We start from the raw sequence: 16,246 nt of genomic DNA on the forward strand, positions 1-16,246 counted from the left end.
GTAGAGCAATTCAAACAAACAAATTATCTAGCCTCTCTTGTATAAGAAAGTACATTTGAAAATTAATGTATAACAACAATGGCCAAAATAGTATTCAAATTAATTTTAATATGGGTTGCTTTTGGTGCCTCACACCTTTTTATTGGTAGTTTTTGTGTTTCAAGAACAGTGTCTACGATTTAGAATAAAAGTCACTTTTAAAATGTTTTCGCTATTTAAATACAAGTTGCAAAAGATTCTCTTGTGTCAGATTGTGCATTTTCTTGCACAAAATATTTTAGCTAAAGTCACACAGAAGATAATGTTAATTATGGGCATACGTTTTATTTTATTTAGAATCGTATGCGATGTAAAAAAAACTCAGACTGTTTTACATTATATTAATGAACATTAAATTAAGTTGCAAGTCAGAACATAGAGTAGTATCAGTAACATTGAGAAAAAATAAAATAGAAATAAACATGAATAAAAACATCAACATTATTCATTTTATGCATGCAAAAGAGTTTAGTAGTTTATAGATTTTTTATTTTTTTTGCTATGTACACTAGTATGACTAATTTATATTTTAAATGAGTAAAATTATAATTTTCCTTGACTGTTTGCATTTATGAATAAAGATGTGCTGTCAGATTTGCTTTTTGTATAGTGTGTAGCCTTTGTGTGTGAATGCGAGAGTGTATGGGTGTTTTCCAGTGATGGGTTGCGGCTGGAAGGGCATTCGCTGCGTAAAGCATATGCTAGTTAAGTTGGTGGTTCATTCCGCTGAAGTGAACCCGATTAATAAAGCGACTAAAACAAAAGGGTGTGCTGTTAATAAACTCCCGCAACTTGTAGCGCTTTGCGCATGCGCACTCTTGGCCCCTCCTAGTAACAGCTTTATTCTTTGCCCCTGCGTTTTCTGCGGAAACCCCTAGTGTGCGTAAAGTCAACGGGTTGTTTTCGATCACGGACGTGAGTCAGTACGACAAAACTGTGATTTAAACAACATCACTGTGGCCATCGAGGTTGACGACGGGGAGACTGGGTTACCGCGACAGTATTTTGATAAAAGGAGGAACGTTTTTTTTTTTTGTTTTTAGTGTTTTGTATCCGTTTTGCTGTAGTCTGTTGTGTTTTTGTATGTGTGATGGACGCCATTTTAGGTTGGTCACACTAGCTCATAGCCACATTGTTCAGGCCTTGCTTCAAACTACGTCGGTTTGTGTTTTTTGTTGTTGTTGAAATTTGGACTGCGCCGAACAAACATTTCGGAGGAACTCATTTCGGACACCGAGGCGACGTTATTGACTGGACTCTACACGTTCACCCATACGGACACCGTTTGAACTGTATATTTCTTGATCAGAGTTGGACCTTACGGACAGCTCACGGCTAACCGCCATATGGTCTTGGACATTGAAACCCGGCAGGAGAGTTTCTGGCTTCTTGCTGGGAAATTCCGTGGACTTAAATCACTTGCGTCATAAAGATTGCGTGTTGCATTTGATCACGGTCTTTCTGAACACTTGCTATTTTCAAATCGCAGTTGCTATTCACGTGAGGCAGAATCCACACGACCTCCTTAGTGGAGACCTTTTGATTTAACAAAAGAGTGTTGAGATGATGAGCAAATATGGCTATTATTCTTAAACTGTTAAGCTGATAAACTGATATTGAGTAAGGTTGATCGCTGGGAGAGCCCACGCGATCGGGCGAGTTGTAGTTGAGTTTGGTTGTGTGTGGTGGTGGTGTCTGACCACAAGGAGTGTTTAAACATGTCTTGTGTCCATTACAAGTTTTCTTCTAAACTTAACTACGACACGGTCACCTTCGATGGCCTTCACATCACGCTCAGTGATTTGAAACGCCAGATCATGGGGCGAGAGAAGCTGAAGGCCGCGGACTGCGACCTGCAAATCACCAACGCTCAGACTAAAGAAGGTAAGCTGGACAAAATGTGTTTGTTTGTTCAAAGTTTGTTCGAGTAATTGATACTAACCAATGTTAACATAAGTAAACGCGTAAGGTTTGTTGGAAAAGGGGTTTGAATTATTGCCTTGGTTAACTGTTAGCTTATAGCTAATGTTTGCTAACCTGTCACCAGCTTCGTTATTATATAACTTTTAAATGGGATTTTATGTCTTTTAATTATAAGCTTGTAAATGATTTGTTTTATTGCGATTAATTAATTTAAAGTATTGTTTTTAACTGTACATTTGTGTAGTGAAGACTCCATTTTGTGTGCCAGCGTTTATGTGTGCTCATTACATAGACAAAGGAATGTGAGAGGTGTTAATTAATGGTTTTGCCATTCTTATTTTTGATTACAGAATACACTGACGATGAAGCCCTCATTCCTAAAAACTCGTCTGTCATCATTAGACGAATCCCTATTGGAGGGCTTAAGTCGACAAGCAAAACATATGTCATGTAAGTACATTACTACTTTTAACCTGCAGTTGTCTTTTATAAATATTTGTACGACAAAAACATCTAAAAGTGTTAGATGTTTCAGTAGATATTAGCTAGGAACATTGTAATGTGGAAACTGCTGTATCTCATTTACAGTTCTGCATGTTCAACATTAATATGTTGTGATTTGATGTGAGGCATGAAGGGTAAAATGTCATATTTAGTCTCACCTTCCCCAATGGTGTATTATGATTGTAAATTTAAAATAAATGTCTCCATATAAATGAGGAATAGTAGCCCAATTGGCATGTAAATTTTTTTTTTAGGCTGACAGGTTAAAAACATCCAGTTTTTATTAAAACTTCTTAAAAGTGATTAAGTGTAATACTGAAATGCATTTTTACTTGAGCTGTTAAAATGTCTTGCAGTAAATGAAGTCGTTATTAGAGGTTAACCTCTTTCCTTGTTTTGTTTTGCAGCGATCGTTCTGAACCAAGTGGATCTTCAAAAGCAGTATGTAAAACCAACTCATTTCCTTGTCTCATTACACACATTTTCAAACTCCTCAGCAGCGGCTTTGTCTTGAAATCATTTAGGGAACGTTTCTCATGCTCCTCAATGTTGTCTTTGAAACCTGTTTGAAGATAACAAAGTGTGTTGAGCTGAATGTTTATATTTTGTGATTTGCAAAATTTGTTGCATTTGATATTAATGTTTTTCCACAATATCCAGTGTGTACAGAAGTCTCTGCGCATGCTAATACACTGTTTTCACATTGAATAAGTCCTCTACAAATATGAATTCTGTTGTACAGTTTAGTGTAAGATCATATTGATCCACCTAATTTTTGAACATGGCCAATGTTCAGTTTGTTTGTCCTTAAAGTGACACATCTGTAAACAGTTGTCTGTTTTGTTTTTTAATAAAAAACTGCATTGTTATTTATTAATTTCACCTTGTATCATACAGCTTCAGTGTCTTACTACTCATGTTTGCTCTATTGCTGTTATAAGGCACAACATATTTAGTTGGGTGTATGTGTGTGTGAGAGGAAGAGAGGATTTTTTTAACATTTATTTTTTGTAAAAGCGTATTTCCTAAAACAATGAGCCTAGCTTTGGACTAACTGTATGTCAATTTTGTTTTTGTTTTTTAACCTAAGATGTGCTTGACCTAGCCTAGTTTGCATTAAGGAAACTGGCTTTTGGCATTAAGAATAGTCTACGGAAAGCTGTCCAGTAAACAAATTACTTTTACTACAACTTAATTTTCATTCGTTACTCTAGTAATACCTGAAGTTGACTGCTTAGTTAAAGGGATAAATCATTCAAAATTAACAATGTCAATTTACTCACCTTCTAGTTATTCCAAATCCATATGAGTTTATAGATATTTCGATTAATGTTGTTACCAGTTGGTGGTAGCCATTAACCTTCACGGTATTTTCATACTTAGAAATTCATTAGGTTTTCATTAACCTTAACTAGGTTTTACATTTTAATGAGCTATATGCACAGCTAGTGTTTTTCAGCCAATAATAGACTTTCAGTGAAAACTAAATGTGACCATTTTCAACTTCATAATGCAGAGTTCAGACTGTTTGATTTTAGCCCTGATTTGAACTCGCAGACAGGTTTTAAGAAATCGCAGACAAATGCCTGAAATCACAGGCAAGTCAGTGCTCCTTTATCACACAGTAATCAAACAGTATTGAAAATGTTATCCAAGAGAAAAGCAGTTGAGTCTCAGACATCAGTCAGATATTTGGCATAAGTATCTGGAGCTGTTGGCAATTTAAACCATGCCGTGTGAAATGAGTTTTGATTTGAAAAAAACATTGCCGATTACCTACATAATACTTAGGCTCGCGGTCATCTGTTTGTCTTGTGTGTGTTTTTCTGTGCGGGACACTCCTCTCATTCGCACACAGGCAGACACACACACAGAGAGGGAAATTGCGCCTAACGACGTACAGCACCTCTCTCTCTCTTACGCACACACATATCGCTCCCGCGATTTATTCTGAAATTTACTCCCACACCGTAAGAAATCTGGTCGGCTCCTGCGGTATAGCAGCGGGAATGCAGAGAGCTGTAATCAGGCCATAATATTTATACCCGATGGGGCCCGAGACCGACAGGTACATTTTGATAGACTGCTTTTTAAAGCCCGAACCTGTTTACAGCCCGATATTATACAAATGTGCTCATGCGCACAGCTCTTTTGCATTTTTTCAAGAATGAGTCATTTATATGTTTTAACATAATTTATTCGTAACAAGCATAAACTATATGCCACTTGGAAGTTGGAAAAAAGAAATAAAATAAGTCCTCTGTAACATCTCAGCACTCTAAATAGGTCTAGGTACATGCACTTCGCCTTTAAATTAGCTAACACACCAATGAAAAGAAGTCTTGCTTAACAAATCAAATTAAAATGAAATCTAAATGATGACAGGTATTTTGGCAATAAGAAATTTAGATGAAGACTCTGCAAGATTTGTTTCGCCACTTCTCTTCACAATCTGGCATTAAGGCGACGGTGAAGCTGAATATTAAAAGAATAATGCCAGCATTAGCCTGTATACTCTGTCTACATTATGATTATATTTTTTAATTAATATTAATTTATAATTGAAAAACCCTTTACTCACCAAGATTAGGCTACGTGTTTTTGTGGAGGAACATTATTAAATCCACTGGCTATAGCGCAGTCCTGCTCTCAGGACCGATGGTGCGTCCTTGCAGCACCGAACACCTTTCCTGCTGCTACAGGCCGAGATGCAGAGTTCTGATCTGGCTAATTTTGCAAGTTTTTGGTAGGATTGTTTGCTCATCTTCTACCAGCCAGGAACATCCATTTAATTTTCCATGACAGGAGTTTCAATGAAGCGAGTCACCCCATCTTTTTACCTATTAGCTTGTGGTTTGTGCTCTACCGTAATACACAGTGTATGAGCGACCGCCGAAATACCTTGGTGGCTAGAATTACCGTTCCTTCCGAGCTAGTGACTGGCTTGACTGCCGTCAAAATTAGCTTTTTTTAACTTCATCATTTGTTTCACCTTTGCAAGGATGGATTTTAATGCAGGCATTTAGATTTTTTCGGGTCCCGTCAGGTTCGGGCAAAAATCTTCAGCTCTGATGCAGACCTCTAGTTCATATTCACCACGTCTCCTTTCTCATCCGGAGATACTGCCAAACTGCACGTCACTTTGGAGCGCGACTCGTCACCTCACCTCTCCCCCTCCCTCTCTATCTCTTCCTCACTGTCCTGTGATGACAATCACGCATACGTTTTTGTAGGCATTAAATAAAGGATATTTAATATTTTATGACGGTATAACGGTATTGAAATTGACACACGTTGCTATTTTTAGATCCCGCGGCATACCGTAATACCGTCCAAGCCGAGCGAGAGGTTGAGGGAGAAGTTAAGTGCTTCTTTTCAGTCTATATGGACTCAAGAATTGAAGAAAAAACTAGTGAATATTTTGCAGCTGTTTGTGTCTGTTTGACGTTTCATCTGAGCAATATCACAACTCGCTCGGGAAAAAAAAAAAAAGTTGAGGAGTAATTGCTAATTCCTTTCAAAAGCCAGGTGAGCAAAATAAGTATATTGTCTAACCCGCTAAAGACTTCTTTCTCATTATGTAGTTAATAACAAAAGATATACTACGTGACTGTTGTTTCCATGTCACTTCTCGCATGTGTTTGGTTGAGTGGACTGACACTGATGTCTGCTTATTTTATTTAATTTCCCCTATTCTAAAGTCATGCAGTGTGAAACCCTTTGTCACCTATCCATCCTACAGTGTAAACAGCAGTGATGAAACATTATCCCAGATAGTCATGTAGTGTGAAAACATCTATGACACAACTATTTTGAAAATTGTGCAGTCTGAACTCACCGCAAGGTTCCTTTTACAGCATCGCTGTTGTAATATAATTACAATACATTCAGTTAAACAGACTTAAGCATTCATTTAGTTGTTCAAGCATAAAACGAGATAAAATATTGTGTAGCCACTAGCGCCGTCAGGATCAGCAGACGGCGCAGAAACTAGTTGAAAATACTGGGGTAAACTCATATTTTAAAGACATGGTGGGGGAATATAGAACTTAATGCAGTGTTTCTTGTCTAGTCTGAGGACCTACTTTATATTGTATTTATCAGGCAGTAAAGATCACAGATTTTTTTTAAGAAGAAGAAATCAGAACTTAAATGTGGCAATTTTATAGTGGAAGAATAGTTCACCAGAAGCGCTGGGGCTGGCTGGCTTGCTGAAATGAAAAGTCTGTGCATATAACCCATTTATTTAATTTTCCTTTTGAAAGTGCTAATCATCGCTGTAGTTAAGGCTGATACAGACATTTTTATGCTTACACTAAAAACTTTTTACATTTGACTAGACATTGACACAACATTTTACCACAGAGATAAGATAAAATAATATTTGATGAGAGAACACCCCCTCTCCCTATATCTAATATGAATCTATTTGAGCTAATTAAAATCGTGGCAGGTTTGTTATTTTAAAATTTGTGAAATTAGTTTTTGTAAAATTTTAGTCCAGTGTATGATAAAGGACGTATTTTGGTTCAAACTGTTTTTTTTTATTATTATTCATGAGGTTGTCTTTTTAATATGAGTGATACTTGAGTACAACATATTTACAGTTTGCAACATATTTAATGAACTTTCAGACATTGTCATTCTGATTACCGATTGAGCTTAAATGTGAATTTGTTTAAACTTTTTTTGTACTTTAATGCCAGACAAATCTTTCATATTTGAATCATGTCACTGTTTGTACCTGTTTTACATTTTTGATGTGTTTTTTCCGATTGTATGCAAAACAGCTTCTGAGTTTTCCTGTGACAGCTTCTATTATGCTGTACTATTTTATGTTTATTATTGCTTTGATCAAACTTGTAGTTTTTCAATGTACATATGTGATGTTGAGACTGAAACTGCCTATAAAAGCAGTGACCTTCAAAGGGGAACTTTTATGTAGGACAGTTTGAAAAAAGTATCTCATTCCAGTGAAGTTTTAAATGCACATTTCATATTCTATATGGCCTGTTGTATTATAGTTACTTTTTATATCTGATTCAATTGCTTTTCTATTTGATTTACCTGCAAGGCTTTGCAATAAAACTTCAATGTTTAATTCCTTCAAATCTTTTTTAAGGCCCAGTCTGTTCACTTTCCTTAGGGTTTTTTGATCAATTCCTTTCTTGGTCACAAGTAATTAGCCTAATGACTATGAAGCTATACTTATTGTTTTTTCAAAACTAATTAACTCATATTTATTAACTGGTTATGATCTAGTTAAACATAACATGTAATGTTAAAATTAAATCAGGACTTAATTAAAAAACAACATAACAAAAAAAAAATAACACTTTCATGTGTCATTTAAAATTTGGTAGTAATTGTTTACGTGTTTAAATTATTTTAACTTTACACATTTGTCCAGTTTCTCACTGATGGGCATGATAAAGTTGTGCCTTGACGTAGTGGTGAACCCCTCTTTGTTTTAATGTTTTTTCCAATGACAGATTGATTCTTCATCCATTTCACTGGCCCTGCTTTCAAAGGTATTTTAAACTTTGTAACTACCTGATACACTCTGCTGTGTGTTATGTCATTGTTTTAGATTGGGCAAGCCACAATATTGGCAAAGTGTGCAAAACTTTTTTTTTTTTTTACTTTGTCACATTTGTTTATATGGTGTTATGTGAAATTTGTTGTGTAATGTGAAATTTTATGTTTTTCAGCAACTTAATTAAAATTAGTTATATTTCTGTAGTATTTCAATACTTATTTTAAATGTGTGTGTATATTGTTGCGATTTTTTTTTTTTTTTTTTTTTTTTTTTTTTTTTTTTTTTTTTTTTTTTTTTTTTTTTTTTTTTTTGGTACCTGTGTAAAAGCCTGGTCCTGTAAAGAGTAAGCACACTGCCTTATATCAGTGTGTATTGGAGAACTGTATAAGCCTCTTGACCACATTGTGGTCAAGTTGCACCCTGAAATCCTTTTTTTAATCTTTTTTTTCTTTTTTCACATTTGAGAGCCCTGCATCACTTGTTGTTCAATGAGCAATCTTAGGAAGTCATGTTCTTCATTTTTCACTCCGAAAATATTTACATGTTAACCATTGTTTTTTATATTCTTCATGCAATGACAAAAAAAAAATAATTACCAAGATTTTGCAGCATTTGCATATATGAATTTCAGACCAATGCCCTGAATATTTTTGGTGCTGTGTAGTGGTTTATGTCATGACTTAGTGTGAAATATTGTTCATTTCGCACCTTCAAAAGAGATCTACTCATCAATAAAACCGAACCATCATAAAACATCTCTTAAACCACTTTTAGTTCATGAAAGTAGCCAGTGTTGAGTCTTGCATGAGACTTGGTAACTCTTGATTATGGCTTTTTTTTTTTTTGCTGGCTTGCTGTAGTTAAAAAATTTTTTTATGCATTTTGTTTCTCATTTTTATGGTCTGAGGTGGTGCTCAATTGCCATTTTTGTACTTTTAAATAACACACTTCTATAAAGGCATAAAGCTGCTTCTTACAGGACAAGGTTTTTGTATGTATTTGGTCTACTCCGTTGAACACTCCAACATTTATTTTATTTTTGAAAACATTGCCTGTTAAACAGACAGCCAATCTTGCTGAAACAAATGCATCAGAGGAAGACAAAATAAAAGCAATGATGTCTCAGTCCAACCATGACTATGATCCAATCCAGTAAGTATGCATGTCAAGACACTGACAGGCTTTTTTAATTGGTTTCAGAATCAATTCTAACATTAATCTCTATTTGTTAGTTATGCAAAGAAGCTTGTTGGTCCGCCTCCACCAAACTATACATGCTTTCGTTGTGGGAAAACTGGACATTACATCCGAAACTGCCCAACAAATGGGGTAATTGGGTTTTCATTACCACAGCTTGTAACTTTGCAATTGTTTTGAATTTGGCAGTGCCAACTGTTGCTCCAGACTTATGTCTTTTTTTTTTATACCATTAGAATTTATCGGAGATTAAATTTAATCTTGAGTATCAATCATGCTTTAGCAGGATAGAAGTTTTGAAGCTCCTCAACGGATAAAGAAAAGCACAGGAATACCTCGGAGTTTCATGGTGGAGGTTGATGATCCAAACAGAAAAGGTGTCATGTTGACAAACAGTGGAATATATGCCATTCCTACTATTGATGCGTGAGTATGCTTGGCCTTGCTGTAAATGATTGTGATAATTTCTTGTTTACTTGTAGTATACTTGTAGTTTACTTTGTAGTTTTTAATTATATTTTGCTTGCTATGTATAGTGAGGCCTATGCCATTGGCAAAAAAGAAAAGCCACCATTCTTGCCCCAGAATCAGTCCTCATCCTCAGAGGAAGAAGATCCAGTACCTGATGAGCTGCTGTGCTTGATCTGCAAGGATCTTATGACAGATGCTGTGGTTATTCCCTGCTGTGGAAATAGTTACTGTGACGATTGTAAGTGTCTATATCAACAAATGTCAAAAAGGTAAAGTGTTTTTGACCTTGGAAAGCTAAAACTGTATTGTGACCACAGGTATTCGAACATGTTTGCTGGAATCTGAAGAACATGTTTGTCCAACCTGCAAACAATCAGATGTATCCCCCGATGCCTTGATTGCAAACAAATTCTTGCGCCAAGTAAGATATCCTTGTTTTAATTGTTGGTTAGCACATGTCTCTAGTTTTTATCTAATATTGCAACATTAAGACGACTTTATCATTCTTTTTTTTTTTCAACTTAAGGCAGTGAATAACTTTAAGAATGAAACTGGATATACCAAGAGGATTCGAAAAGCTACAGCTACTCAAGCAGTTGCTCAAGGAGCTCAAAAACAAGCTCCTGCTCAACGTCCTCCTATGAGACGCCAGCAGGATCCTCTGATACCCAGTGTTCCAAGCTCAGCGGCTGATAGCACCCCTCCACAAAGCACACCTGCTGCCCCTTTATCTCCTGTTAGCACTCACGAGCCTTCCAGCACCCCACCTTCTTCCAGCAGCTCTACTGTACACAGCAGCACTGCACCTGCAGGGTCAAACTATAGTCCTGTGGTAAACTCTCCTCCGCACCCTACTAGGCAGGATGACCCTCCTCCATCCAAGTAAGAATTTTATAGCACTTCAGATGATCGCTTGGTTGTGTAATTTGTGAATGACTGGTTTTACCTTTGGCTTGTGCAGTTATTGAATTTTTACCCTGTGTTTTTCAGAGAACCAGAGACCCCACCATCTGCTGTTATACCTTCATCTGAGACATCTATGTCTACAAATTCTGCTGTTCCAAAGGTATTTTTTCCTCCTTTTAGTATGTGCTTTTAAAATTACTAATGCCAGAGGGGAGTACACTAACTTTGAAAGCCACAAACGATGTTGAGAACATAAGTACTGCAGTTGTAAAACAATAAATGTCCTGATATTTCTGATACAATATGACCTATGTCAGTTGACCCTCTTCTATAAGCACAGTTTATTGATTCCTTTTATTTGTATTATCTAGGGATATCATGTCCCTGTAATTGGAAAACCGAGTTTGCCTCAGCAGCACATGCACAGACCAGGTAAGATGATAACAGCAAGTCTTCTGATATTTATTGTCTGTAGACAATATTTAATTTGTACATTTTTTTTAGGACCCCAAAGGAGTAGTGGTCAAAGGCCATCTGGAAGTCGTTCTGGATGGGATCCGTAAGTATCAAAGTGTAATCTAATACATTTTAGTTTTAAACAACAAATGTGAAAAATCCTGACTTTTATTTATCCTACCAGGTCCACGAGTAGAGGTAGACTTCAGAGTGAGAGGCCACCAAGAATACAGCCTCAACCAGTGCAAAATCTTCCTCCTGTAGTCCCTCCAGTATTTGTGCCCCCTGCTCTTTTTCCACCTCCTCCACATCCTATGCCACAGCCACCTGTTGTTGTTTCTCAGCAATATCCCATACAATTTCCTCAAGGACAGCAGCCACCACCTCCTTCCTTCAACATTCCTCCTCCTGTATTTCCTCCTGTTCCACCTAATGTGACTGCTCCATGGGTGCCTCCTGGCCCTCAGCCACCTATAGCCAACCCTATCTCTGCTATGCCAGCTGCACCTTTTCTATCCAAGGAGGAGTTTTATCGTCAGCAGCGTCGATTGAAGGAGGAGTAAGTAGTTATTGGGTTTTTAAGTATTGTCTGTAGAGTATTATTCTTCTTTGCCCGTGCTTATTGTCATTTCTGTTGTAATGTATTTCCAAGGTTTAACTGCAAAGTTTTATTTCCTTCCTGTCTTTGATAAATAGTTCCCAATGTCGATTCGTTACCAGGGAGAAGTCCAAACTTGAGGAGTTCACCAATGACTTTGCCAAAGAGCTTTTGGAGTATAGAAAAATCCAGAAGGAGAGAAGGCGATCCTACTCGAGGTAAAAATTAAATTGACAGATTGACCCACCAAACTGTCAATTTTGTTAAATGATGTCTGGCATCAACTAAATTTTCAATTACATTTTTTCCAGATCCAAATCCCCTTACAGGGGTTCCTCCTACAGTGGTTCTTCATATTCCTATTCAAAATCTCGCTCTCGTTCCAGATCACCTCGCTCCTATTCTCGGTCACTATCCCGATCACGGTCAAGATCCCGTTCACGGTCTCGTTCTCGATCACGCTCCTTCTCTCGCTCACCATACTCCCGCAGGCCTCGAGGTCGAAGTCGTAGCTATCGATCAAGGTCACGCACTCCAACATTCCATCGTTCTCGCAGTAGATCTCCATCATATAGAGGTCGTGAGATGAGTGGGATGGTAAGTGGCATCTACCGTTCCCGCTCTCGATCCCCCATGTATAGAAATCATAGTCCTGGCAAGAAACTCCCACCACCAGCTCAACTGGAAGGTGAGCGCAAATATACAGGAAGGTACAGAGAACTCCCGCCTTATGATGCTAAGGCTTATTATGGCCGAAACGTAGACCAGAGTGACCCTTATGAAAGAGAGCGATACAGAGAGTGGGAAAGAGAGTACAGAGAGTGGTATGACAAGTATTTCAAGAATTATAACAACCCACCAAGTGGTCAAATGCGAAGCCGTGTTCCAGGCAGCAGAGATGCCTATAGCCCTGAGCGTTTTGCTCCTCCTCGACCCAGAGAGAACTCCCCCTACAACAGGGGACGCCGAGAGGATTATCCACCACCACCTCAGAGCCACAGTGCCCAATCAAGAGGCAGAGTTGCCATGACATACCAAGAGAAGTGTGCTGAGAAGTTTGGCCACCTTCATGCCAATACCACTGGAACAGGCAGAAGTCTTAACAAAGAGCCTTTGAAACCTATCAAAGATCGAGAACAGAGTGGCAACTCAGCCACAGACTCCAAGTCTCTGAAGCATAAGAAACATCGCAAAAAAAAGAGAGAGGATGGTGACCTCTTTAGCCACTCTGACTCTATGGATGAATCCAGGAAAGATGATCGTAAGATGGACTCAATGCTGATTAATTCAAGCCGAGATGATGCCACCCCTGTAAGGGATGAGCCCATGGACGGTGCTGCTGTGCCCTATAAGAGAACCCCTGAAAAAGAAAAAAAAGAAAAGACTAAAAGTAAATCTGAAAAAGTTAAGCGAAAATCTGAAAGCAGTGGCCAGAAAAAAGAAGCATCAGGAAAGACATCAAAGTCAGCCAGAGAGAAAGAATCAGATGCACCACGAGAGAAGGTAGCTTCCACTGGACCAGCCATAAAGAGAGTCAAAGAAGAACCTCCCCATAAATCTGAACCAAGCAAGACTCAGTCCTCAGACCCCAAACTCATGCTCCCACGCAAGTTAATGCAGTCAAGGCCCCTCAAACACCATCAGGAGCTGAAGGCCATCAAAGATGAGATTAAAAGCAAGAAGGACTTGGTGAAAGACCCTGCAAAGCAAGACAAAGCTTCTGGCAAAGATGGAAAGGCTTCCAAAAAAGATCCAGAGAAGCCTTTTAAAATGGAGGAGAAGATACCTGCCAAAGTTGTTGATGCCAAACAGGATAAAAAGAAACGAAGAGATGACAAGTCATCTGTAAAAGATCCAGATGGCCCTCCTGTAAAAGTTGCTAAAATGGAAACTGATGTGGTGAAGACCTCTCCCAAACCTAAACCCAAACTGGAGAGTGAAAGGCCAGTTGAGAAGGACAAACCAGCTATTCCCTCTCTTCTAGATATCAAGCCAGAGCCTGTAAGGAAAATTAAAATCAATAGGGAAATTGGCAAGAGAATATCTAGCACTGATCGACCAGTTTTAGCTGAGGACTCCGCTCATGGCCCTGGAAAGGGCAGGCTTGATAAGTCAAGAGGAAAACTGAGGAGGAAGGTACATGCTCCGGATGGATCAGGGTCTTTACTTGTCGATTATACCAGGTGAGAAGTATTAAATAGCTTTTTTTCCCATTTAATTTGAACATTAGCTTATTTATATTTGATTATTTGTATTTTGCAGCACCAGCTCTACAGGTGGAAGCCCCATCAGAAAGCATGAGGAGAAGATTGACTTAAAGAAGACTGTTGTGAAGACCCTGGAAGAATACACCAATGACAGCTCCACCCCTGCTGAGGATGAAATTGTAATGATACAAGTGCCCCGTTCTAAGTGGGAAAAGGAGGACTATGAATCTGAGGATGATGATTCTAAGGTTCTCAACAGGACGAGCAGTGCCGATACATCTGTCGCTGCTCCTTCAGTGGAGAACTCTGCTGTGAAATTATCTGACAAGGAGTCTCCCCATTCTGACAAAGCCCAATCTACCTTGAAAGAGGCTGATGTCAAACCTGCCAAAGACTCCACCTCAGGTGATAAGGAGAAAGATACTGACAAAGACAGAGAACGAGAAAGAACCAAAGAAAAAGATCGCAGCAGCACTACAGATCGTGAGTCAACTGATAAAAAGAAACCTAGTGTACCTAATCAGGAGAGCGCACATGCACAGGAGAAAGGCAGTGACCATGGCAGTGAGCGGAGCTCCTCTTCTCAGTCTTCTAGAGACAGGCAGGCTGATAAAGCTGAACCAAACTCTAGAAAGCCAACAGGTAGGGAGACGACTACAGGCCCCACCAGTAGGAAACCAGAGCATAGAGATGATACAAAAGACCACTTGGGTACAAGATCAAAAGATGAGAAAAATCCAATCAGGAGAATACCATCATCCCCACCATCAAGGGTGAAGGACTTGCACAAAGACTCTGGGAGAAAAAATCTTGAAGCACCTCAAGAGTCACAAAGTCCAAGTAGGACTAAGAGAGCACCAATTCAAAATACCTCTGAGCCAAAACGATCAGGTCCAGAGGACCACAGAGAGAGCCAGTCTTCTAGGCATTCTGAAGTGCGTCCCAGTAAAGACAAAGAGCACAGGACTCCACATATAACTTTGACTCCTGAGCCAAGGACTGATGCGGAGAAAAGTGCTCCACATGTAGACCATATCAAAATACCGTCTGCGCGCTTGACAAGACTCTCCTCAGATTTAGCACGGGAAACCGATGAGGCTGCGTTTGTCCCTGACTACAGTGAAAGTGACAGTGAGGCCTCGGACATTGAGAGCAAAACAGAGCAGAAAGGAAGAGAGCGGGACAGCAGTGGCAGCCATAGCCCGAGCCCGTCTGGAAGCCACGGACACAGCAGCAGCCCCAGCTCTCCAGGCAGCCAGGACAGCAAAAAGAAGAAAAGGGACAAAAAGGAGAAAAAGGAAAAGAAGAAACACAAAAAGCACAAAAAACACAAAAAGCATAAGAAACATACAAGTAATGAATCTGAATCAGAACTCAAGGGACAAAAACACAAACATAAAAAAAAGAAGTCGAAAAAGAGCAAGGACAAAGACAAAGATGACAAGGAAAAAGATGAAAATGGGAGAGATGAGCATAAGACAAAACTAACTGTTTAATTCATAGGTTTAACCGTTAATTTCACTTGATCATCTTAAAAAAACTGCTTAAGTACTGTTCAACTTTCATGAGAATTTGTTAACATGTTATTTTGTTGTTGTTGACCAAGCTAGCCTCTCCCGTCAATGGAAGAGAGTTCCTACTTGAGTGACAGGTTATTTTATTTTGGGTTCTGAATTTTCATGAATATTTTGGTTCTCATTTAAAATTGTTGCAGATTCTTTTTACATCATGGTTTTGCATTAAGGCTTTTGTAGAGGAAGCACTTTAGAAATGTGAATGTGATTGCAGATTTGCAAAATTTGCAGAGTTGCAAAAGCCCTTTTGTACCTCATCTCTTGTACAATTTGAGTTGGAGAGAAACATATCATTGACAGTATGAAAATATTGTTACCAAGGTAACGAGAGAGGGGTGTCCAAACGTTTTGGAACGCTGATTTACATATTGTGTTTTTGCACTGTGAATATTTCCTCTACTCTTTCATTTTATTCTTCACCCTCACAAGAGTAATTTAAATTATCTGCTGAAATGGAATTGCATATGTTTTGAGGACAATAAATTTTTCAGCAAATATAAATTCTCATGTTGTTTTTCATGCCTTAATAAAGACTGTTTCAAATTGACTCATTCTTTTTAATATTTTTTTTAATGTAGACATTGTGATCACTCCAGTAATGCAAATTGGGAATTGTTAAGCTTACGCCAATACTTGAAATGTCAGGAATTAAGCAAATTAAGAAATAGGTTTGTTTAAAATGACTGATTTCTTTCATTTTAGCATAATTTTTAGATCTTTTTCAAGATACTAGTTCTCAAAGACCTGGCTAGGTTAATTGGGATAGTTAGTAATTAAGCAAATCATTGTATAACAATAGTTTGCTCTGTAGACAGTCAGATTTTGTTTTAAT

The 16,246-nt window shown here is 38.2% G+C and overlaps 1 protein-coding gene across 9 annotated transcripts; it reads left to right on the forward strand.

Annotated features, from left to right (window-relative positions):
* Positions 1-905: 905 nt before the first annotated feature.
* rbbp6 (retinoblastoma binding protein 6) lies at positions 906-15,961 on the forward strand. 9 transcript variants are annotated; one of them, XM_005164019.6, is made up of 17 exons: positions 906-1,923; positions 2,313-2,412; positions 2,874-2,907; positions 7,959-7,997; positions 9,069-9,157; positions 9,238-9,334; positions 9,486-9,628; positions 9,739-9,911; positions 9,991-10,094; positions 10,200-10,555; positions 10,664-10,739; positions 10,951-11,011; positions 11,084-11,138; positions 11,220-11,594; positions 11,732-11,851; positions 12,020-13,816; positions 13,896-15,961. In XM_005164019.6, exons 1-17 carry the CDS (start codon positions 1,758-1,760, stop codon positions 15,334-15,336), a joined length of 5,226 nt encoding a protein of 1,741 aa, XP_005164076.1. In that variant the 5' UTR covers positions 906-1,757; the 3' UTR covers positions 15,337-15,961. The 9 variants fall into 9 exon arrangements, with proteins under 9 accessions (XP_005164076.1, XP_005164075.1, XP_021326039.1 ...); XM_005164018.6 differs by having other exon boundaries at positions 11,756-11,851; positions 11,945-13,816; XM_021470364.3 differs by having other exon boundaries at positions 11,756-11,851.
* Positions 15,962-16,246: the final 285 nt, after the last annotated feature.

Source organism: Danio rerio, chromosome 3, assembly GCF_049306965.1.
Source record: "Danio rerio strain Tuebingen ecotype United States chromosome 3, GRCz12tu, whole genome shotgun sequence".
NCBI classification, from domain to species: domain Eukaryota; kingdom Metazoa; phylum Chordata; class Actinopteri; order Cypriniformes; family Danionidae; genus Danio; species Danio rerio.

Bases quoted from the DNA above. Each gene is read 5' to 3' on its own strand.
- rbbp6 (NM_001193674.1), top strand. From the start codon at position 1,758: ATGTCTTGTGTCCATTACAAGTTTTCTTCTAAACTTAACTACGACACG. The intron at 1,924-2,312 runs GTAAGCTGGACA...TTTTGATTACAG, and splicing joins CAACGCTCAGACTAAAGAAG to AATACACTGACGATGAAGCC. The intron at 9,158-9,237 runs GTAAGTATGCAT...TCTATTTGTTAG, and splicing joins CATGACTATGATCCAATCCA to TTATGCAAAGAAGCTTGTTG.